Source organism: Chaetomium globosum, genomic scaffold (genome assembly GCF_000143365.1).
Source record: "Chaetomium globosum CBS 148.51 scaffold_5 genomic scaffold, whole genome shotgun sequence".
NCBI classification, from domain to species: Eukaryota; Fungi; Ascomycota; class Sordariomycetes; order Sordariales; family Chaetomiaceae; genus Chaetomium; species Chaetomium globosum.
Genome location: NT_165980.1, coordinates 2,811,394 through 2,833,581, shown reverse-complemented (window position 1 = coordinate 2,833,581; position 22,188 = coordinate 2,811,394). Strand labels below are relative to the sequence as shown.

At 55.9% G+C, this 22,188-nt stretch overlaps 7 protein-coding genes across 7 annotated transcripts; 5 read left to right on the top strand and 2 right to left on the bottom strand.

Moving 5' to 3' along the window:
• Window positions 1-391: 391 nt before the first annotated feature.
• On the top strand, window positions 392-1,419 carry CHGG_07763 (uncharacterized protein; the record flags this gene model as incomplete). The annotated part of the gene is made up of 3 exons (XM_001225418.1): window positions 392-457; window positions 561-810; window positions 1,118-1,419. The coding sequence occupies 3 exons, from the start codon at window positions 392-394 to the stop codon at window positions 1,417-1,419; spliced, it is 618 nt and encodes a 205-aa protein (XP_001225419.1).
• A 606-nt stretch (window positions 1,420-2,025) lies between these two features.
• CHGG_07762 (uncharacterized protein) lies at window positions 2,026-3,184 on the bottom strand (the record flags this gene model as incomplete). Its single annotated transcript, XM_001225417.1, has 2 exons — window positions 2,026-2,631; window positions 2,714-3,184. 2 exons carry the CDS (start codon window positions 3,182-3,184, stop codon window positions 2,026-2,028), a joined length of 1,077 nt encoding a protein of 358 aa, XP_001225418.1.
• Window positions 3,185-5,246: 2,062 nt separating this feature from the next.
• CHGG_07761 (uncharacterized protein) lies at window positions 5,247-6,683 on the top strand (the record flags this gene model as incomplete). The annotated part of the gene is made up of 1 exon (XM_001225416.1): window positions 5,247-6,683. One exon carries the CDS (start codon window positions 5,247-5,249, stop codon window positions 6,681-6,683), a length of 1,437 nt encoding a protein of 478 aa, XP_001225417.1.
• Window positions 6,684-8,540: 1,857 nt separating this feature from the next.
• Window positions 8,541-11,352, top strand: CHGG_07760 (uncharacterized protein; the record flags this gene model as incomplete). The annotated part of the gene is made up of 7 exons (XM_001225415.1): window positions 8,541-8,576; window positions 8,718-8,745; window positions 8,810-8,916; window positions 8,989-9,573; window positions 9,642-9,994; window positions 10,060-10,856; window positions 10,934-11,352. The coding sequence occupies 7 exons, from the start codon at window positions 8,541-8,543 to the stop codon at window positions 11,350-11,352; spliced, it is 2,325 nt and encodes a 774-aa protein (XP_001225416.1).
• A 961-nt stretch (window positions 11,353-12,313) lies between these two features.
• CHGG_07759 (uncharacterized protein) lies at window positions 12,314-16,726 on the top strand (the record flags this gene model as incomplete). The annotated part of the gene is made up of 5 exons (XM_001225414.1): window positions 12,314-12,502; window positions 12,578-15,232; window positions 15,291-15,476; window positions 15,533-16,333; window positions 16,421-16,726. The coding sequence occupies 5 exons, from the start codon at window positions 12,314-12,316 to the stop codon at window positions 16,724-16,726; spliced, it is 4,137 nt and encodes a 1,378-aa protein (XP_001225415.1).
• An 810-nt stretch (window positions 16,727-17,536) lies between these two features.
• On the bottom strand, window positions 17,537-18,341 carry CHGG_07758 (uncharacterized protein; the record flags this gene model as incomplete). Its single annotated transcript, XM_001225413.1, has 4 exons — window positions 17,537-17,658; window positions 17,749-17,866; window positions 17,945-17,990; window positions 18,160-18,341. 4 exons carry the CDS (start codon window positions 18,339-18,341, stop codon window positions 17,537-17,539), a joined length of 468 nt encoding a protein of 155 aa, XP_001225414.1.
• A 1,724-nt stretch (window positions 18,342-20,065) lies between these two features.
• Window positions 20,066-21,227, top strand: CHGG_07757 (uncharacterized protein; the record flags this gene model as incomplete). The annotated part of the gene is made up of 3 exons (XM_001225412.1): window positions 20,066-20,491; window positions 20,552-20,834; window positions 20,893-21,227. The coding sequence occupies 3 exons, from the start codon at window positions 20,066-20,068 to the stop codon at window positions 21,225-21,227; spliced, it is 1,044 nt and encodes a 347-aa protein (XP_001225413.1).
• Window positions 21,228-22,188: the final 961 nt, after the last annotated feature.

Here is a 22,188-nt window from a genome sequence, read left to right as displayed (position 1 = left end):
TAATCATTGCTCATTTCAGCCCCACATGCTGACGGCCTCCCTCCGATGGATACGTTCCTGCTTCCTGTCGATTCCAGCATAACACATGCCGCCGCTCGGCGCTAACCTGATTCTTCATGCAAAAGACCCAATTGAACCATTCTCTGTTTGATACGACTGCCACCTAATTCGAATCTCATTCAGAGGGCTCAAATCTGAATAACTGACGCTGAAACGACTGCTGGTTCTTTGTTTGCCGAGGCTCACGTCACCCCGTTCATTACTCGCACCAACCTCGGCCAGCGAAAGAAACATCGATCCCCTACTCCGTGCTCGGTCTTCATCCGTTGTCACGATTTATCGCGGATTCATATCATATCACTGAACCAGATTCGACTCAACATATCCCAAGATGGCTTTTGAAAAGGAAGGCACTTTGGAGGTAAAAGGCGACAGCCTCTACACCAAATCATGGGTGGTACGTCATCCTTACTCTTTCCACCGATCGCTGGTTTCTACGTGACCCGCCTTATACAGGACTTACATAAAATGCATTCTTCATCAAACTAACATCCGTTCAGCCCGAGGGTCCCATTAAAGCCAAGCTCATCTTCATCCACGGCTTCAGCGACCATCTGGGCCGCTACGGCGCCTTCTTCTCAGCCCTAGCCGCCCGCGGCATCGCCGTCCACGGCCTCGACCAGCGCGGCTGGGGGCGCTCCGTCAAGAAACCCGCCGACATGGGCCTGACCGGTCCCACCACCCAAGTCCTCGCCGACATGGCGGCCTTTCATCACACCCCACCTCCCCGCCTCCCCCTCCGACCCGCTCGTCTTCGTCCTAGGCCACTCCATGGGCGGCGGCCAGGCGCTCACCCTCGCCTGTCACCCGGACTACCAGGAGACGGTGGTGCGGCGCGTGCGCGGCTGGATGCTGGAGAGCCCCTTCATCAGCTTCTCGCCCGAGGAGCAGCCGTCGGCGCTCAAGGTCTACGCCGGCCGCCTGGCCGGCCGTCTCATGCCCCACTTCCAGCTAAAGCACGAGATCATGCCCGAGCACCTCACCCGCGACCCCGAGGTGCAGAAGAGCCTGCTCGAGGACAAGCTGATGCATAACACGGGCACGCTCGAGAAGCTAGCTGGCCTGCTGGACCGCACGGCCGCGCTGGCGAGCGGTCAGGTGCGGCCGTTGCCGGGCGGCGCGCTGAGGAGTTTGTGGATTGGTCATGGGACCGAGGATAAGACTACGTGGTATGAGGCTAGTCGGAAGTATTTTGATGAGTACACCGGGGAGGTCCAGGATAAGGAGTTTAAGGCGTATCAGGGGTGGTATCATCAGCTACATGATGATGGGCCTGATAGTAAGGAGTTTTATAAAGATGTGGGTGATTGGATCTTGGCGAGGTGTGAAGACGAGGGGAAGGGGGGCCCGAAGCTGTAAGCGGGTGTGTAATTGATGTTCCGGGCATGATATTGGGGGTGTGGGTTTGGGTGCGAGGTAAACGATATGTATGTTTTATTCTCCCTCGTTTTTCATATAAGTTCCAATCGTAAAGATCAATCCTTGTGTGGATGCCCGCGTCAGCTGGTTGTCATAAACCTGAAAAGGGGCATGGTCCAACCTAAATCCTAGATTCGCTTCTCTGACCCGTGATCCGGGGCACACGGCCCGGTATCACGGAAGCCAACAAACACTGGAGGGTGATATACCCCGCTGTAAGATCAACGGGTCTAGAACCTCGAAGTAATGATGTGCCGATAATAGGAAACATAAGCACCCCGGATCGGCGTTTGGGATTCAGCTTTGACCACCTGCTTTCCAGTCTCGTGGGTTTTTAATCCATAAAAGACCCTGGTCTGCTTGGAAGAGTCCAGGACTGGTAAATAGCTCTGAAGTCAGAAAACCGCACCCCCGAAACAACAACGAAGTCTAGAAGCTGTCGTTTCTATGGGGAGGGCGAAATGGGATTCCGGACCCCTGGCTCGTTGAGGCTGGAGTCTTGCGTGAGGCGTAGCTCTATCCAACCCGAATCTTCATAGCGCATATTCAAAGTCCCTGCTTCTCCTCTACTCTAATCCACTCCTCCAGCCCCTCGAATCGTGTCTCGGGGGTCAGGAGCAACCCTTCAAGAATCATCATCCTGTACCGCCCGCTCTCGTCGTCTTTGATAGTCACCGGGGTGGGCTCATTTGCAAGCCGGCTGGTAAAGGCCCAAGACCGTAATAAGCCCAAAACTCGCGCCGCCTTAATAGCCTTCATAGTGTCCTCCTCCAACCCGCCAAGCTCGTTGCCCAAGGTCTCCCAGAAACAAGCCACCAAATCATCGTAGTCCTCGTACCTGATCCACCCATTCTTCATGTGCAATTTGCTCATCAAATCTTGCAGAGAATGGAGGTTTGTGCCAAAGGGGCCGATCTCCGGCTCAGCCCAGTCAATGACACCAACCAGATGACAAGACTCCTCCTCCACCATGATGTTGCAGTCCCCGAAATCTTTGTGGAGGACGACCATGGGAAGCGCGAGAATGCTCGGCAGAGCTCTCAACGTGGCGTGGATGATAGGGCGGAAGCGGTCGGGGAGGGCAACCAACAGAATCTGTAATTCGTTCTCAAACGTCTCGGCGATGTGATCGCGGTAGGCCTTGTCGACCGCCTGTGGTGTTTTCCATGCCAGGGCGAAGAAGCTATCTCAAATTGTATAAATATTGCTGTGAAGGAAGAAGCTAACGACGTACCTTGCAACATCCCGGATCAGGGTCATCCGTCGGACCTTGTTGGTCGGCGAGTTTTCCGGGAAGCCATGTGCAAGCACAAAGTCCAAGCACAAAGTCCAAGCGGCTTATCCCCCGCATACGAGTCATGACATAGACGAGCAGCGGCTCTTGGCCAGTCGTAGGCATGGACTCGTCGCCGAGCTGCTGCTTGAAGGATACGTCAGGTACCAAGGTCCCGAATATACGCCGGGCAAGAACTGCCGTCTGTACCTTGAGCCAGAGGGACCTAAAGCGAAACTGAACGACATGACCCAGGTCACTCCCAGCGTAGACGGTATACGAACATGCGCCCTGCACCGCGACCGGGGTCACGTGGTCGCCGCCGACGAGTTCCTTGGCTAGGCTATCGCATGCTTCGCGGGTTACAGACGATTTTGTGAAGAACGTGGCGATCTCGTCATCAACGGCATATTGCTGGTTCCTTGAATCCATGCCGTTTGGGTGTGTTGTTTAAGTGGTAGAAGTGACATGCGGCGAGTTCGGTGTAGGAGGGTGGCAGTTTGCCAACATGGTGATGTGAAGCGGAGATGCAACAGAGGAAGGTAGGGAGGCAGAAGTTGGAGAATACTATTGATAGGACGGCCTCGCGCTAATCCCGGATGTGTAGGAGCTTGGGGCGTTGGAGATTTGACTAGAGGTTACTTGAGCCGTGCCATGCAAAGCCAGCCTTACCTAGGGCCGCATCTGGTTGGATATGCACTTGGATAACTAGCGCGGTGTTGTTGGTGATTCAACAGGCCTGGCGCGTATATGCGGCCCCCTCTCCTCGCACAGATAGCGTTGCAGCGACGTGAGCTGCGAGGCCAACTCCCACCACGGGCTTTAACTACTTCTAGGCACCATCAGACCTAGGCCAAATGCTTCCCCGAGCTGCACGGAGAGGAGTATGGAAACTCGTCGTTATGGGTTGGACATTGGGCCTCCCCGTTCTCCCTGTGTAGGCCGCTGTATTCCATCGCGGGCAAACTGCGGAGTCTTGCAGAATTGTTGGGTATCCCCACCCCAGCACTTGTAACACTGTGCTACCTGCAATGCAGATTAGTATGGCTCGCAGTTGAGCATCTGTACTCGCCAAGCCATCACCTCGTCGCAGGCCTTCTTTACCTTCCTAGCGGGTCAACGTGACCAATGTCGTTGCTCTTGTAACCCCCTCGATCTTCGGGGATCCGGAACTTGACTTTCTCAACCGACGGTAGTCCCAACTGGTTGCCAAAGGTCGTCTTAGTGGCATCCCCAAGCCTTTCTTCACCATCCCCTTCACTAGAACTGAATAGGTTCTCTTTGCTTCCCTTTCTGTTCCTTCAAAAGCCGTTCCGATCCACCTCCATTCTTCCCATGCCGTTCCCTCGTTTCTACATGCTGAAAAGTGACAATACCGTCACCACTGGGGAATTTTCGCGCTGCGACCGCTCCCTTCCTCTCGCTTCGAATTAGTTAGTACCCAGCCAGGGCCAGTCTCGTCGCTGATCCTAGGAGGCGTCCCCCAGAAATCAGTAGGCGTGGACGAAATAGAATAGGCGATGCTTTCCTGGCTCTGTCGATAACACTGTTTGCAGTCATGATAGAGGCAGCAGACGGACCAGAACACGAGTAGGATGTTGGGTCTGCTGAGTCATCATTTGCGTGCACCAGATCTAAGTTATTTTGCCGTGATCTCGAAACTGGGCACTCCGCCACACCAGGAATCAAGCAAAAAGGGACCTAGAGTCGATCATTAAAGCCATCATGAAGCCCAATGAGCAAATCCTCGCTTATCATCATCGTCCACGCATTGAAGGTCCAAGTCAATGACGTATTGTTGCGAGAATGCACTTGAACAATATGAAAGACGTCCTAACTATATGCATCGGACATCATTCTATTCGTACTCCGTACCTCAAATTAAATGATCAGTTACCGAGCCGCCACCGAAGCACCGAGCCACCAAAGGAAATAAATCTCCTGTCACCGACAACCGTGTTGACCCCCTTGCCCCGGTCAACGTGCCGCGGCACCCGTTCCTGGTTGGATGAATTGATGGGTTAAAGCACAGCCCACCGACCATACCCCGTTGACCTTCACCTTGTTTCGCCACCCCCAGGAGCTTCCCAGCTGTTTGAGCACCAAAGCTGCAGCAGGTGCATATGACTGTGCGCACGGGCAAGGGAACTCCTGGAAACTCTTGCTGAAGAGACACGATACACGCTGCGCCTCTGCGGGGAATTCTCCCTTTCCACTTTGCCGGGTCATTCAAAAAGGTGGGTGCTTCATCTGGTTTGTGGTGGGGATTTGCTCTGGGGGGCTTGTTCTTGCGCAATCTTATCGATCAATCGAGCCTCTTATTGGGTAACTAACCCACCGTTCATCCCATCAACTTTCCTAGGATCACTTTCTTCCTTCTCAACCGTTGCAGTGCAGTGCTTACTGTGCACAACGTCTTGACAGAATCCGTCGCACAGCATCTATCTAGGCACCTAGCCAACGACCGAGCCTACGATACCTAAATACGCCCACCATGGATCCACCTGATCTGTCAAATAGCATATCACTACATCCTCATCCTTTCAGAACCCAGTCGGACTCGGCCAGCCGCCTGGCGAGAACACAATCACCCCGCCCTTCTTCAATGACGGGAAACGGCGCAAGCACCGGCGTGGAGCCCACAGAGGGCGGCGACGAGGGTGCCGTCGCCCGGCATCCTCCATCCGCACCAGGCGACGTGGAGGTTGAGAGTCAGCGTGCCGGTCGGTTTTCCCCCTCATCGGCGCCGGCAAACGACCCCTACGGCTTATCCCAGCGATATAAGACGGCCTCGGAATTGGCAGAGATCAAAGCAAACACGTCTAGGAAACGCGATGCTGCTCACCAGCCAAGCCCTACCGTCACCGCCAAGGCGTCTACGACCAGCACACTAGCTGGGTATATCAAACCATTCGGGCGCAAAGCGACCACGGCTCGTCGCCTCGAGGGTTTTTACCAAGCTCAGAATGAAACCATTGAGCGGTTGCTCAAAAGCGTCGAAGAGCACCGCGCCGAAGCACGTCAGGAGCAGGGCGAAGACCACCTCAAGTTCAAGATTGCCATCTGGGGCTCGCTCGTCGCCAACATCATTCTCACCGGCCTGCAGCTCTATGCTGCCATCTCGTCCGGTTCGCTCTCACTCTTTACCACTATGGCCGACGCCATCTTTGACCCGCTCTCCAACGTCACCCTCATTCTCACTAACCGCGCCGTCCGCCGCGTCGATCCGGCCCGCTTCCCCTCGGGCAAGGCCCGTCTGGAGACGGTCGGTAACATCGTTTTCTGCTTTCTCATGACGGCTGTCTCGCTCATCATCATCGCTTTCGCCGCCAGGGAGCTCTCAGAGAGCGCAGACGAGCTCAAGCCCTTCTTCCTGCCGTCCATCATCTCAGTCTGCATCGCCTTCGGCACCAAGCTCACCCTGTTCCTCTACACCTGGTCCATCAAAGACAAGTATTCGCAAGTGCGCATCCTGTGGCAGGACCACCGCAACGACCTTCTCGTCAACGGCTTCGGTATCCTCACCTCGGTGGGCGGCAGCAAGCTGGTGTGGTGGCTCGACCCGGCGGGCGCCATCGTCCTGTCGGTGGTCATCACGTCGTTGTGGCTGCGCACCGCCTTCACCGAGTTCCTCCTCCTCGTCGGCGTCGTGGCGCCCGTCGAGATCCAGCAGCTGATCACGTACGTGTGCCTGACCCACTCGCCCGCCATCCGCCAAATCGACACGGTGCGCGCCTACCACTCGGGGCCCCGCCTCATCGCCGAGGTCGACGTCGTCATGGACCCGGACGCCACTCTCCAGGAGACCCACGACATTGCCGAGGAGCTGCAGATAAAGCTGGAGCGCCTACCGGATATCGAGAGGGCCTATGTCCATGTGGACTATGAGACGACTCACAAGCCGGAGCATGCGTTTAAGAAGGATTTGTAGAGGTGGAAGAGAGGTAAGGGGATTAGTTGGCTTAGAGGGGTAAAGAGACTCATATCTCGTTGGGGGGGGGGGACGGCGCGAGAGTCAAAAAATAAACGACGGGCGTTTTGCATGTTTGGGCGGCGGCGGCGGGTTTGTTGATTTTGTACAATACCTCGCTTGGATTTTTACATCTGCACATGTCTGTGCTACTACCCCTATTTACTTTTCTAGTTGGCCCAAGATATCGACTCGCACTACAGATAGAGAGGCTTTGTTCGTAACCAATACTATGTTATTGGTCCCATCTTTTCGGTTTCGACCCCTAACCTCTGGATGAGCACCTCAAGTTGACTCAGGTTGATGATGCTCATTTTCGGTCATCAAATAGTACAGTAGCTGAGAGGTTACTCTACAGCAAGCGATGGGTCACGAGGAGAGCTCAAGGCAGTCAGGTGGACTTCGTTGGACGATAAAACATGATTGTAGACAGATCGCCGGCTGCATGTTCTTGATTTTGTGGTTTGAATCCCACGTTAAATGCTCCTCCGGACTGGCAAACAAAACCAGGTAATCGAGCTCGTTAGTGCGTCTGGTGGATTCAACAAAGTCGGGGGTTGCTTATTATTGTTCGAGCTTGCTTGTGTAGCCAATCCAGTCACCCTAAAGCTCCCTTCTTTCGAGATCTTCAGGAATAAAGTGTGGGAGGTCAATATCGGACAAGATAATCTCGGGATTATTCTGAGCTTGACAACCGTGACACCCAATTCTCGACCCGTCTCGTCGCGGGGTACTGCGGGGTGGCCTACAGGGGACCTCGACTGACCGCAACCTGATGATGCAATAGCCCCGCTTGACGCGCTTCGAGAGAGCTCCACAGCACTAAAGGGAGCGCTAACGGGTTCGTGGACCGGCGCGTCTGCAGCGCCAGGGCAGAAGCTCCGCTCATGCTGACAATGTTCCTGGTTGTCCCATGCTGTACGAAGTCGCACGGATCTAGAACCCCTTGAATCTCAGGGTTTACTCTACACTAGTCGTATACTCTGGCGTTGTGTGAACGGATGAGGAGGGATGAAATTTTCATCACTTTTCTGCACCTACAAGCCACCCACCAAGCATGCCTCAAAACAGCAGGACCGTTGGAGGCTCGATGAACTGGAGGGGCTTGGCATTGGTACATACATCATTTCTGGCTTACAGGGGTTCCATTCATTCAGTGCTTATCTCTTGAGGCTGGCATGGCCTAGACTGACTGTCAACACAAATAAGCTGCCTTCATCTCGAATCTCTCTTGTACCACCACGCTTGCCGATGTCGTAAATGCACACAGTTCCCGCCTTTAGTAGTTGTATATATGTCGGCTGATTATCCCGTTTGTTGACCCGCCGCTGCAAGAAGCTGCAAGAAGGAAAACAGATGGAGGGTGCCCCGCGGGGATTGGGGCCACCCAAAAGTGCAGCCCCATCCATCCCTTCCTGCAACTGGCCCTGTTAAACCAAGCTTCCATGCATCCCACTGTTGCCCGTTGCACCAAGCTTGCACAACGCTGGCAGCTTTCTGCGACACCAAGTTGACGACAGTGCGCAGTGTAAACATTGGGCAGAGGTGGTGACCGGGGTTATGGCAAGGGGATGCGCAGATTTCCATATTAGCGTGGCACAAAACTTTCCCGATCTCGCCTACCAACCTAGGTACCCTTACCCTCCATCTCTCGAGGACTGCTCCTTCGGTGACCCCCAACTCCCGGTCCCGTCTTCTCGGCTTTGAGCTGTCGCATTTTCCTCTACTCCACGAACATCCCCTCGGTTTTACAATTCATCAGCTCATTGCTACCCCCGCTTCCGATTTGACGTCGCTAGTGAGGAGTCTTTGCACACAATGGCCGTGCAAGGGACCGAGGATGTCTACGCCAGTGTGAGTGCTGATTCCTGTTTTGTCTGGGCCGAAGCCGGGGATGCGCCGACGCGCTGAGGTGCTGCTGTTCTGGACGAGAAGTTGTCAGCCCTGCACTCAGCTCGAAACAAACAGGAAAATGCTAAAACCAAACCGACATAGCTTCTTCTGACGGACACATACCTCCCTGGTGAGTTTGGAGTGACAATTGCTAGACTCATCAAGGTTTTGGAGCTAATTCCCGTTTTCTCAAGGTGCCCTGGTGCTGGCCCATTCGCTCCGCGATGCGGGCACCACCAAGAAACTGGCCGTCTTGGTCACCCTAGACACGGTGTCTGCCGATGTTGTGACACAGCTCAAGGTACGCTTCCTCAGCTCTCCCAAGTCCCTTGGGATACATACACATATCCCTGTGTTATTGACTGTTGGCTAGGCTGTCTATGACTATGTCATTCCCGTTAGCCGCATCCAAAATGAACATACCGCAAACCTGGACCTTATGAACCGCCGGGATCTTCATTCGGCTTTCACCAAAATCAATCTCTGGAGGCAGACTCAGTTCCGGAAGATTGTGTATGTGGACGCCGATATCGTGGCCTACCGAGCACCGGATGAACTCTTCAACCTACCTCACCCCTTTTCCGCGGCGCCAGACATTGGGTGGCCAGACCTATTCAATACTGGTCTCATGGTCCTGACTCCAAATATGGGTGACTATTACGCCCTGACGGCCATGGCTCGGAGGGGCATTTCCTTTGACGGCGCCGACCAGGGCCTCCTGAACATGTACTTCAAGAACAGCTTCAACCGCCTAAGCTTCAGCTACAACGTTACGCCCTCAGCTCACTACCAATATGTGCCTGCCTACAAGCACTTCCAGTCTGGTATTAATATGGTTCATTTCATTGGGCCTGAGAAGCCGTGGTTGCAGGGCAGAGATATAACCACTGGAAGCTCGCCGTTTGACCAGATGGTAGGCAGGTGGTGGGCGGTTTATGACCGGCATTACCGCAAAGAGGTGCGTTCCGACTGGCTTGACTGAGCAGGGTTGCCGCTAAGCCGCTGATGTAGACACCCCGACTGGAGCCATCACAACCAGAGCAAGAAGTCCCAGCGATCGTGCAGTATTTCGTCAAAGGGGAATTCCAGCCTACTATCCGTTATGTTGTCCCCGTTGGCGAACCTCCCAGCGATCAACTAGCACAGCAGTATCCCCAGCAACAGCAGTATCCCCATCAGTCTTATCCCCATCTCCAGCAGCAGCCTCACCAGCGTTCTGACGATCACCACCAACATCATTATGAATCTCAGCATCACTCACATACTCACTTTGGGGCACAGACTGAGGTTCAAAAAGCCCAGGCACCGCCGGCCCAGTCGGAGCATAAGCCCGAGCCTCAACCCCAACCAGAGATGGCACCAAGCTGGGACGCTCAGCGGTTAGTTCATCCCTTACCCAGCTGCCCCGTAAAAAGCAGCACAATAAGCTAACAGAAACCCCCAGGCAACCTCCGCCGCCCGGCTCAATGCCCGAGGCCATGAACTTCCCACAGACGCACTACACCATGTCGTCTGATACGGCCCCGTTCGTCCCGCCGGAGCGTTATCCTAGCCCGCCCAAGAATATGTGGTACGAGGTCCCAAAGCAGGCACCGGCGAAACCCACGGAGAAGCCCAAGCCGCTTTTCCCATGGGAGTCTCATCGACCACCCCCGACCCGCGTGTTCGCGCACCTGACCCAACCCGAGCCGCCCGCACCCGGGCCGGCGCCCGTGAGCGCCAGCGAGGAACAGCCAGGTTCGCAAGTGCAACCCGAGCCCTCCACCACGGCGACGCAGCCGGGCGAACCGCACACGCCACCACCGCCGGTCCCGGCCTCCCGCACCGCGCTATCCGCTCCCACGACGACGGACATCTGGTCCTCGTTCCCCCGCACCAACGCATGGGATAACGTGCCGGAAATCAACCGCTACGTCGACCGCAGGATGCAGAAACATCGCCGCACGCGCAGCGATAAGAACCTCGCCCTGGGCGGCAGCGGGGGCGCGGGAGCTCCCGGTGGAGGCGGCGGCGGCGGTGTCAGCGACTTTGCTACGCCGCGGCGCGGCTCCAAGGTCACCGACTTCCCCAGCGAGGACGACCGCCCGAGCCTACCTGTCACGCCGGCGCCGATTCGAAGGCCAAGGCGTTGGGTTGCTGGTGGTGGGGGCGGTGAACCTGGTTGGTGGCCTCGGCTGGCGGATGACGGGGGGGAGCAGCTGCTTCAGGGCGCCGAGGGCGTGCCGGGGCCGGCTGACTGCGGTATGTGTGCATGGGAACTGGTCGGGGCCCTGCAGACTGCCTGGTGTGAATTGGCTAACCTCCTTCGCTGCTACAAGGGATCCTGCGGCGCAGCTGCGGAAAGCTGGCCATGGAGCAGTCCGGAGCTGCTGCTCCGGCGGCTCCGGAGCGGGCGAGGACGGTGGTGCTGGTGGTGCCGGGGTTGGTGGGGGGGTTTTGGAGGGGGGGGAGGAAGAGGGCGGCCCGCGCGATCCCCCCTGGCGCCCGCTCCCGTTTGGGTCCCGAGGGCGTCAAGGTCCCCGACCTACGTCGCGCCCGGCGGCCGCCGCCGCAGCTCCGTCAGCCCGAAGCCGGTAAAGCCGACTACGGGAGCGAGCCCGGTGAATCGAATCCTGGCGGCTGCGCCGAAAATTCTGCCGGAACAGGAGCAGGAGGGCACAGCTGGTCCGATCGCGGCGCCGAGCTATCAGGGCCCGGGCCCCGCGTTCGAGAAGGGCGAGGATATCCCCACGTTTGAGACACCCGCGCTGCCGACCGAGGAAGAGCGAGATGTTCTTGACACATAGGGTTGTGTGATGGTTTAGTGACTGATTTTTTTAGGAACCTGGAACCGCCGCTGTGGTTGTGGGGCAAGCGCTGTATGATACGGGCTGAGGATGGTTGGTATTGGTGCAGAGGCGGCCAGGCGGGGAGGTTGGGATGGATGGATGATGTTCCAGCGTTTAGGGGGACTTGGAGGACATTAATGGGATTCTTTGGGATTTTATTTGGCATTGTGGTATTCTTTTCTATAGTATGGCTGTTCGGTCTGTTTCACGGCCGTGTTTGGCTCTTTCCTGTCTTTCCTGTCTTTCCTAGATCAAGCATCATCGTTTTGTTCCCGGGGCATTCCGTTCGGTTCCCCTATTTCATCGAAGCACTTCCTTTGGGACTGTATTAGCGGAGGAGCGATGGTATTGACAATGGTTGATGCGTGGGAGGAATGCAATGCATATTACTAGTAGCCACCAGAGCGCAGTCGTAGCCACCTCGTTAATCTATCCTCGTGCCTGACAGCTGGGCGCGCCAATAATTTGAGCCCAAATGCGTCTCCCTCCACTCTGTATGCGGCTTTCTCTCGGAAGGTACGTAGGTTTATTTAACTGAAGGGCGAAATCAATAGTTACCACTTACAAAATACCCAACTCCTTTGCTCGGAAAAATGAAGAATGGTTGGTTGCCAGAAGAGCAAGTCACCAAAACTTTCGTTTATTCTACTATTTTTCAAACTATTATTGTTACTTTCGATTCGGTTTTAGGAGTTTGAGTGGTTTATAATTTAACATGGCCGCTTCGACCTCTTCAGATAACTTTTTCTCATGAAGCAACTTTCGGTCAGTTCGCTCGCTCAGCGCCTCGACCAATCAAAACCACTCCAATCGACCCCAACTCGCCAACTTTAGCGACTCGCCGCGTCAACCGACATTCCCCAGGACCTCATGCCGCCGATTAAACAGAAACGCCGGAAACCGGCGAGAGGAAGTCGAGCAACCCGTAAACCGACACCCGAAGAACGGCTTTACGAGGTCCGGGATATCCTGGACGAGAAGTCCGCGAAGGGTGTATTATTGTACAAAGTAGACTGGGCCGATAACCCTACCACCGGGGAGCGGTACGAGCCGACTTGGGTAATCATCACCAATACCCGTGCAGCTTTGCGTGTTCGTTTGCGCCCTCGCTAACCACGCTGCACCCTCATTCAGGAGCCCGCCGAGAACGTAACTGAAGCTGCAGTCGCCGATTGGGAGAGGGAGAAGCGCCGGCGCGAAGACATTGCACGAAGACGCGACTCTCACCCCGCCGTGGAATGCGACAGTCGGCCGCCGGTCCTGCCCCAGAACTTGAAGCGCAGCCGGCAGCCCTCGATTGCCGACGAGGATAGGCCGGCGAAACGATCTCGAGAGTCGGCCGATTCTGGGTACACATCCACCGACGGAGACCCTCAATCAAACCAGTCCAGTGCCCAGTCCAGCTGGGCGCGTGTACCGCCAGTCCCGGACAACAAAGGGGAGCTTGTTGTTGAGATATCACGCCCGCCCAATTTTGGTCCGTCTGAGTATCGTGTCATCAATTCCTCTCAATCCGCACCGCCCTCCCAAGCTGTGGACAACGCGGCCCCATTGGGAGGTAGCAACGAACCAGAAAGCCAACTCAGCCGGAGAACCATCCAGGATTCCCAGGAGTGCTTTGACTCCCTTCATACCCAGTCTACCGGCCAATCGGCCACCCACCCTAGCGAGCCGACTTCACAAACTCAGATAAGCCGTTCCGACCTCGACATACCGTCGCGCCAACCGGAAACCTCTCATCACGATCCCAGCCACCCAGGCTTGCTCGAGACGACCGAAGGAGCGGCATCTGACAACGTTCCGCACTCCAGTTCACGATCTGATCCGCAGCTTGGACACGATTTAGTCTCGGACGATAGTCCTTGGGGCGAAGGCTTTCTGACACAGCCCGACTACGAGCCCCCAATCTTCGGCTCCGAGGCCGAGTCCTCTCGATCTCCTGAAGATCTTTCCGGTAGTCAGAGCTCTGGCCAGCCTCGGGATCACAGGTCCGCCTCTCGGAGTTTTTCTGCTCGCGAAATCAACTCCCTCCCGAGCGTTTCCAACTCCCATTCACAACAGGCCGCCCAGCTAGTCTCCTTCAATAGCAACAACCCGGGCCTCCTTCCGTCATTCTCTCAACGCGCTAGACTGGACGATATAGTTCCGGAAACTGTCCCCAGACTACGCATCACGAAGTCGCCCTTACAGATTCCTAGCCAAAGCGCGAGCAGTCCACTGGGAGGAGGAACCCCACTCTCGTCTACCCTAGATAAGGAGAGGAACGCGCCACAACCTTCTATACCCCCCAACCGAATCATGGAGCGATCAGAAGAAGTAACCCCGCGCCTTTCAGCTGTCGAACGGATGCGGCAGTTGGGTGCTCGAGTATTTGGTCCTCCACCAGGGACACCCTCGGAAAGCGGACCGGGTCAGGTTGTCGGCACGTCGCCAGCAGTTCCGCCCACAGAATACAGACATGAACCAGCGCTGATATCCCCATCGGCGGTTCTTCCGCCGAGTGGGAATTTTGCTGAACAATTGGAAGCCTCTGCCGCTCCGGTACATTCGTCCACCCAGCTAGCAGAGCAGCTTCCTGCGGTTCATCTCGGTCCACAAGTTGGAAGTTTGGGCCATGATAGTAGCATGGATTTAAGTCTACCTACCGAGACACCAATCATGGACGGACCTGCCGAGTTCGAGCAGCAGCCGGCAACAGTGGCACCGGCAGACCTGACAACTTTGGTCGACCCCCCGCTTGTTCCCCACGACGACCTCTCTGTTGACGACCAGGTTCTCGGTGTTGATAACTCTGCACTGGTGCCTTTGGACCAACCCGACCGGTCTCAGTCCCCGCCTGACATGGGGGCGGATGAGCAAGAGGACGACAGTCATGTGCGGCATTTTACCGTGACGCTTCCGATGGCCGCCAATACTCGGGCAAAGTACCTTGACAGGATAACAGAGAACAAGGCGACTCTGATCAAATTTGGCGATGTGTTTGCAAATTCATACACGAGTGAACCGGATCCGGCTCTGGTCACGAAAATTGATACTATATTCGACCGCTTGCTCAACCTCTGCGATCTGCCCGCGTATGAGGACGACCTCCCGGAACTGGGCAAAGTGGACATGATGAAACATGCCACCAACTCAAACAGCAAATTCTTGTTTGTTTACGAGTTTATCAACGGCTTATGGGATATCAACGCCCGGATCCTCGTCATCTCCCAGCCCGGCCGGGCCTTTGAGTATTTGGAAGCGGTCGTCTCGGCGACAGATTGCCCATACACAATCCTTGGCCAAGAGAGCTCCACTGAGCAGAGCACCGAAGTGACCTCGGTTGTTCTGGCTGTAGCTAGTCAAGATCTCTCCGCGGTTCAAGGGGGTGTCGATGTCGTTATCGCATTCGACCATATGGCCCGATCGGTAGAGCTCCCAGCGTCTCTGAGCTTTGAAGCCATGGCACCAATCGTCCTCTCTTTGGTTGCCACATACTCGCTGGATCACATCGACCAACAGCTCGACCAGACCGAGCATGACTTAAACAGTATAGAGAGGCGGAACGCCCTCAATCTGGCGATAGCGACCGCAATGGACTATCTTCGGAATCCCGATCGGCAGAGCACCGAGCCGCATCAAGCGGCCAAGACGTTTGCCGCCTTCCTAAGAAACCCGGATGATGGCCTAGATTGGGAGGCGCACCCGCTCCCGGGCGACATCTTCGAGATGTGGCTCAGTTCACAAGAGCGTACTCAGGAGTCTCAGGCCGATCTCCTGGTCGAGGCTGGCGGCCGGAAACGTCGCTTGGTAAGTTAATTTGTAAATCCAGCTCAATGGGGGTTCCGGACCATTAACAGAATGACAGCACGGCATAGATGATGGGATTCCCAAACGGCCGAGGCTTCTGGATTCTCAACTTCCGTCTCGCAACTCCACACCAGCGAGGATGAGCGACCTGCTGAGGCAGACACTCACGAACCACTCAGTCAACGGGCCGACCGGCCAAGTTGTCGAAATCCCTGTGGAGCAGCTCGAGAAGATGTCCGCTAAGGTAAGAAAGAACAAGGCAAACTCTTCGAAAAAGACCACGTTTCTCACCCTATCTAGATTGCGGAACTGGAAAACCAACTCATCACACAAGCCGCCATTGAAGCCAAGACGCGTGAGCTTTGCACAAGTCTGGAGTCGCAACTCAGGTCTTACGAGCGCACCATTAAGTCGCTGGAGCCAAAATATATGGACGCCCTTCGCGATCGTCATACCTTTGAGAAACAGTGCCAAAAGGCCGTCGAGGCAGCGAGCGCCACGGCCGCACGTCTTGAAGCACAAAATGCCGAGGTAAAGGACCTGCAAGAGAAGAATAAGCTTCTGGAATCGAAGCTTGCCGAGGCTCGCGATACGCTAGCAAACTCAACAGTCCCTGAGATTGCAAAGGTTGCCCAGGCGGAGAAGGATCGCGACGAGGCCCTCGCCACGGCTGAAAAACTCGAGAAGAAGGTCCAAAGTGTGCAGAACGAGGCCGAGTACAGCCGAAAGGCGTACCAAGACGCATCTAATGCGCACACCAGCCTCAACCAGGAGTACCAGGAGCTGAAGAAGAAGGCCGCGGAATTCGAGAGCCGCGCCAGTGAAAACTTGCGCAAAATCCATCAGATCCACGCCCAAAACGAGATGAACGAGGTCAACCGACAAATCGACGAGCTCCAAGCAACACTCGACAACCGCGAGCGCGAGCTGGAGCGCGCCAAAGAGGAGCTGAAACTCCTCCGCAGCGGGCGCCGTGAGACGCGCCAGGCTAGTGTCCCGCGCAGCCCACGCATGGGGGTTATGAGCCCCCGGCCCGCCCGCGGGGTGGGAGCTAGTAGTCGAGGCACCAGCCCCGCACCCATGAGCTCTGACGGACCAAGTGTTAGCGGCGCCGCCGCGCCTGTGCCGGGCATGACTTTCTTCCCACCCGTCGGGGGCGCTGGTCGCTGGGGTCACCTCCGGGACTAGGGGAACGAGGGCAACCCCGGTGCCAGTGGCAGCGGGGAGGAGAGCCGGCCGGCGCCCAGTCCGGCGGGCGGTGACCGCAGGGGGAAACAGAGAAAGCCTAGGACTTGGAACACGCGGGGCCCAGAGCGAGCGGAATCCCCGATCTTGGGCGTGCTACCCGAAGGCGAGGATGAGGAAGAGTATGAGCCGACGACGCCGACGCCGGCGCCGACAACGACGTGGCAGCTGAGATCGGCGACATCTTCTGCGTCCAAATCCGCTAGGTCGCAGCGGTCGTCTGTGAGGCAGCAAGGAAATCGCGACTGAGAAGAGGAGAAAGGCGACGGCGGCTCGAGAAAGAAGCTCTGATGCCTTCCTTGGTTGCTTGGCAATGAAGCAGGTTAAGGTGTGGATACCAAGGACAAGCAACTGTTGGGGCCTTTAGGACGGGGACGGTGCTGTTGGGAAGAGGAGAGAGGCCGGTCATGCGTCGGCCTCCGTTCTACTTCTCTTTTTGCTTATTTCCTTCTGCGTTTTAATATTCATCACATTGCATGGGACAGGACGGGGAATATCATGCATGGTTTATGGTATGGCATGGGCGGTGGTTGCTCGCCAGTTGGCAATTAGGATTCGGAGGTGACGATGCCGGTGGATGGATAAAGCTCAAGACGGAGACATGATACCCTTCCCTTTATCGAAGAACAAGTCGGGCTGACTGGAGAGTATGTCGGTTGAGGTATGAAATAGCTAGCGATGAGCGATCAATAAGAAAGCTGGCGGATCGCCGTTTTCAAGCGATAATATTGTTCAGACGAAATCAGGAGACATCCCGTGATGGGATGTTCCATGGCGAGGAAAATGAATTTGATATCTCTTCTTCGAACTTAGCTTTTTACATCCAAGCTCCGCCTTGCCTCCCACCCAATTCTTAACATCACTTCTTCACTGCGGGCCGTTTCGAGGCTCCCGGCATCTTCCTTGCATCTGGCAAACGAAGTCTAGGTACGGTGACATATACAGATTGATTTGCACAACCCTCCACAACCCGATGGAAGACAGGGTGTCTATGGTATCACCCACGGCGTTGTCCGGAGGGTGTGCGATTTCCTCAACGAGGAAACCCCGGTACTTCGTTTATTTGGACTCCTCCGGGTACATGTCCTCCTTGAGCGGGATTCCAAGCTCCTCGCGCAACGGCTTGAGCTCGTCCAGATACTGCTGGTACTGGCCCTTGTTCTCAACCTTGGCCTTGATGCCTGTTTGGCCCCGTTAGCTTGCTGTATATATTGGGGCGGGGTCGACCGAAATCAATATTTCCCGCATGGTTTTGGGTGGGAGTTTCGTACCCTCGAAGATCCGGACAGCGGTGGGGAAGTCGTTGACTCTCCGCGCAGCCCTGAGGGCAGCGGACACAACGGCGGGAGAGGGGACGAGATCGTAGGCGAAGGCGTTGTTCAGGTTGCGCTGTGTTGGTAAAGCTCCGGGTTAGCGGAGGGGGGCAGCAAGGTGGATGGGGCCCGGTTGACGGTGGTGGGGTTGTACCTGGAGCTCGAAAACGTCCTGAACACCGTCAAACTCCTTCTCATAACTACCCAGGACCTTATTATCAGTAATTGGTCGACCGAGAAAGCCATGGTGGGTTGTGTTAAGTCGGGATGGGTGGACCAAAACGGGTCACGTCATGGTTTCGAAAGAGCTCTGCGGAGCTTGGGAAAGCTCTGTTTTTGCTCCACGAATCCCCGGTATTGTCGACTCACCGGGCAGAAAACTCCTCAAAAGTCTCCTCCTGGTGCTCGGAGCGCAGACGGGCGGATGTGCTGAAGCTCGGGGCGGCGAGGACGGCGCGCGCGGCGATGGGTTGCGGCCGGGCAGCGACCAGGTTGGCGCGGAGCAAGTTGGAGGGGCCGCGAGCGGCGACGCGGAGCAGGGAGGCCGACATTTTTCTTCCGCTTCAAACGATGAGAAATTGAAAGGCCAGAGTTAGGGGGGGTGGTGAGGCGGACAATTGGTGGGGTGGGGAGGCTCAACTACCTACGATGGGCTGGCTCAGAAGAGCTTGGTTCTCAATTGAATTGGGTGCAGACAGGGCCAGTGTGCGTTTGGTGTTGATCCTGGAAATTACGGATATTCGCATCGAATGATGTTTCGGCTAGTTACTTCGTATGCGATGCTCTGCTCGCCTACTTGCTTAGCGCATTATTTTTCTTGCTGTGTCTGCACCCCGCCAATAAGATGCTGCGCATTGAACCGATGGGAGTTCCTCGCCACGCTCGCCTGCCGGGCTGCCCGTGGCCGACCTAAAATCATACTGCCAGGTTAACACGACATCCCGACGACGGCAACATTTTTGAAGTCGCCCGAATGGCGCTTCAAGTACTGCCTAGTTCTTGCAGGCGAATTTATAGCTGTTCTAACTCAAGAAACCCATCGTTTTTCACATCATAATTGAGAGATACCGAGGCTACCGAGGCAACAGCGGATCCACAATAAGAAAGAAAACCCCGAGCTGGTTACTCTACAAGACAACCACCGAATGGACAACATATTTATCAACAAGTCTGACCACCCTCATCTCCCGGGGCCGCGGGGCCCGGACTGCTGTGGGTGTTGCATCGGCGCTCCGGAGCTCCGAAATCCACAGCACGACATACTCGGCACCGCGATGCCCTCTCGAACCGGCCTTGGCGAGCCAGCGCCGACCGTCCGAGGAAATCCTTGGGCCAATCCTCAGCCGTAAATTCGAATCCTGACTTCTGATTCACTGCATCCCCAACCCCGTTCCCGACGGGAGCTTGATGCAACGAAGTAGCGAGGAGTGGATTCTGGCGAATTGCCGATTTAAGGGGGCCGAGCCGAGAGAGCCGATTCGGCTATCCCCGTGGAAGCGTTGGTTTGTCAAACCTGCAAGCTGGGGAAATCGATGCAGTGAATCGCCGGTCTTGCTCCTACTACGAATACTATTGACAGGCAATCCGCTGCTTATTATTGCTCTTCCATGCTCGATCGTGTCCGCTTCCAAGATGCCGGGACCCCCGTGAGCCCCGTTAAAAGACGGCAAGACAGCAAAACCCAACAGAACCAGATCCAAAGGCCGGGAATCCCTGTGGGGCAGATCTGACATAAGAGTAGGCGTGTCTTGATTGGGCGGTAAAACTTCACATGCAGGAACAAGGAAATGAGAGCCAAGGCTAAGCTGTTCGTGGCTTCTCCTTTTCGGGGGTGGACTTGCTGAAAAATATTTGGTTCCATTGTCCGTGAACTCTCGAAATCGCGATTCTTATTGCGATACACTTTCCTTCCCATTGTCAACTCTCCCGCGCTCTCGTCTTACGTTTCCGGCCTGCGAGGGTGCTGCTTCGAACCCCCTTTCTCTTCGCTTCGTCTCTTTTTTTGGGTTTCTTCAATACTCGGCCGTCGTTTGGCATTTACTTTCGTTGGCGGTCTTAATCCATCATCTCTTTTCGACGTGTCGCGTGTCAAACATTGCATCAATAGGTAAGTTGGATAACTCGGTTTCTCCCCGATGCACCCGTCCGCCAATGCCCCAGCAACCCGCTCGAACGGCCGTACAAGGTGCCGTGACAGCTGTCATACCAGCACTTGCTGACACGTTGTGTGCTGCGCAGAATAATTGAACCCTGCCGTCGTGGAAACTCTCACACAATGACGACCGCGTCCCCCGTGGCTGCTCTCCTCGAGAAGCTGCCGGTTCCAACCGTGGACCGGCCGTTCGGCATCCATCTCTGGCCCATCTTCAGCAAGGCCTTCGAGTACGTCGTTGGCTACTCGGCCGATGAGTTCACGTTCCAGCCGGGCTCGACACCCATGTCGACGCTGAAGGAGACGAGCATCTTCATCGTCATCTACTACACTATCATCTTTGGCGGCCGGGAGCTTATGCGGAACCGCGAGCCGTTCAAGCTGCGCACCCTCTTTTTGATCCACAACTTCTATCTCACCGCCATTAGCGCTATCCTGCTCGCCCTTTTCATCGAGCAGATTCTGCCTACCGTCGTCCGCCATGGAATCTTCCACGCCATCTGCGCCATTGAGGGTGGTTGGACTCAGCCCCTGGTCGTGCTTTACTACGTGAGTCTCCTACCAACCGCCATCCCGCGCGTGCCGTTGTGGTGTGCTAACATGGATTAGTTGAACTACCTCACCAAGTACCTTGAGCTTCTGGATACCTGCTTCCTCTTCCTCAAGAAGAAGCCCTTGACCTTCCTCCACTGCTACCACCACGGCGCGACGGCTCTCCTGTGCTACACGCAACTTATTGGGTCGACGTCGGTCTCATGGGTTGTCATCTCGCTGAACCTGATGGTGCACGTGGTCATGTACTGGTACTACTTCCAGAGCGCCCGCGGCATCAAGATCTGGTGGAAGGAGTGGATCACCCGTCTCCAGATCATCCAATTCGTCATCGATCTCGGTATGCTTAAACCCCGTATTTATTTTACCGACAGCTATACTAACTATACGCTCCGCAGGTTTCGTGTACTTTGCGTCCTGGACCTACTTCACCTCGACCTACTTCCAGTGGCTTCCCAATGCTGGCAAGTGCGCCGGCGAAGAGTTTGCTGCATTCTCAGGCATCGCTATTATCAGCTCCTACCTCTTGCTCTTCATCTCGTTCTACCTCGCCACCTACAAGAAGGACGGCAAGCGGCCCAGCGGGCGCAAGGCCGTGCGGAGGATGAGCCAGGCCCCGCTGCCGGACCCGATCCACGGCTCGGCCGCGAATGCCAACAGCTACGGCAACGGCGACGCCAAGTCTACCGGTGTTAAGACTAACGGGACTGCCACCCGTTCAAGGAGGGCTTAAACGTTCTCATGGCGAGCTTGTCGCGGTGATTGCACATAGTGCCAGCTCAAAGAACGGTACGGGCAGCTTTTTGGACCGCAGGAGCAATGCCTACGAATGCATGTGTTCACGCACGACGTGACGGCGTGACAGCTAGGATATCATGGAGTGTGATTTTGTACAACACGCAGCCGCGGGACAATGGGTGTGCCACTTGGGAAGGGCTGGGCACAATTTCCTCAAAACCATCATCACGGTATCTCGGTATTCATTACGGAGTTAGACACGGGGAAAGGTCATTTGGCGGTGGGTCGGGGTGGGGACGGTTTCTCGCAACGACATATGGGCGACGAAGGGCGTGGCTATATCATGATGGCGGTGAAGGTGTACGATGATGGATGGGCCGAGTCGGGTTTCGCCACCCCGAGCGACACCGACCGGATCGCTAGGCCGGGCTGGGAGGGAGGGTTGCAGACCAGATCGCGCGGCTAGCTTAGGACGGCGGTTCGCGCGGCGGACATGGCAGGGCTCCGGTTCGGGTCTTTCGATTTTTATGCCTTCGTTTCGTTATGTGTATACGTTTGTCCTGTACTACTGGCCTGAGCGGATACAAGCGAGGCGCACCATTAGCAGTCTTAATAACATTCAGTTGAACATGAGGGGTGGCATGGGTGGTGTTTCCTGTGCTGTCGCCGGGATGTCGTTGCAGCACTGCATCGAGGCATTGTGAAAGTGGCACTGAAGGGTGACTATCAATACCCAGACAGCCGTGAACCAATATGGTGAGGACGGCATCGACTTGCACTCAAATATGCGAGTCTGCCCAGTTTCCCATCGTGGACGAGTGGGGTGCCCAAAGCCCGTCGCATCAGTACACATATCAACCAGAAGAGGGCCGAGTTCCCGGGCACCCTATAATAAGATCGCCGAGTGCGCTGTTGCTCTCCCGCTCTTGATGCAACATAATCGGTGCTGGGCGTCG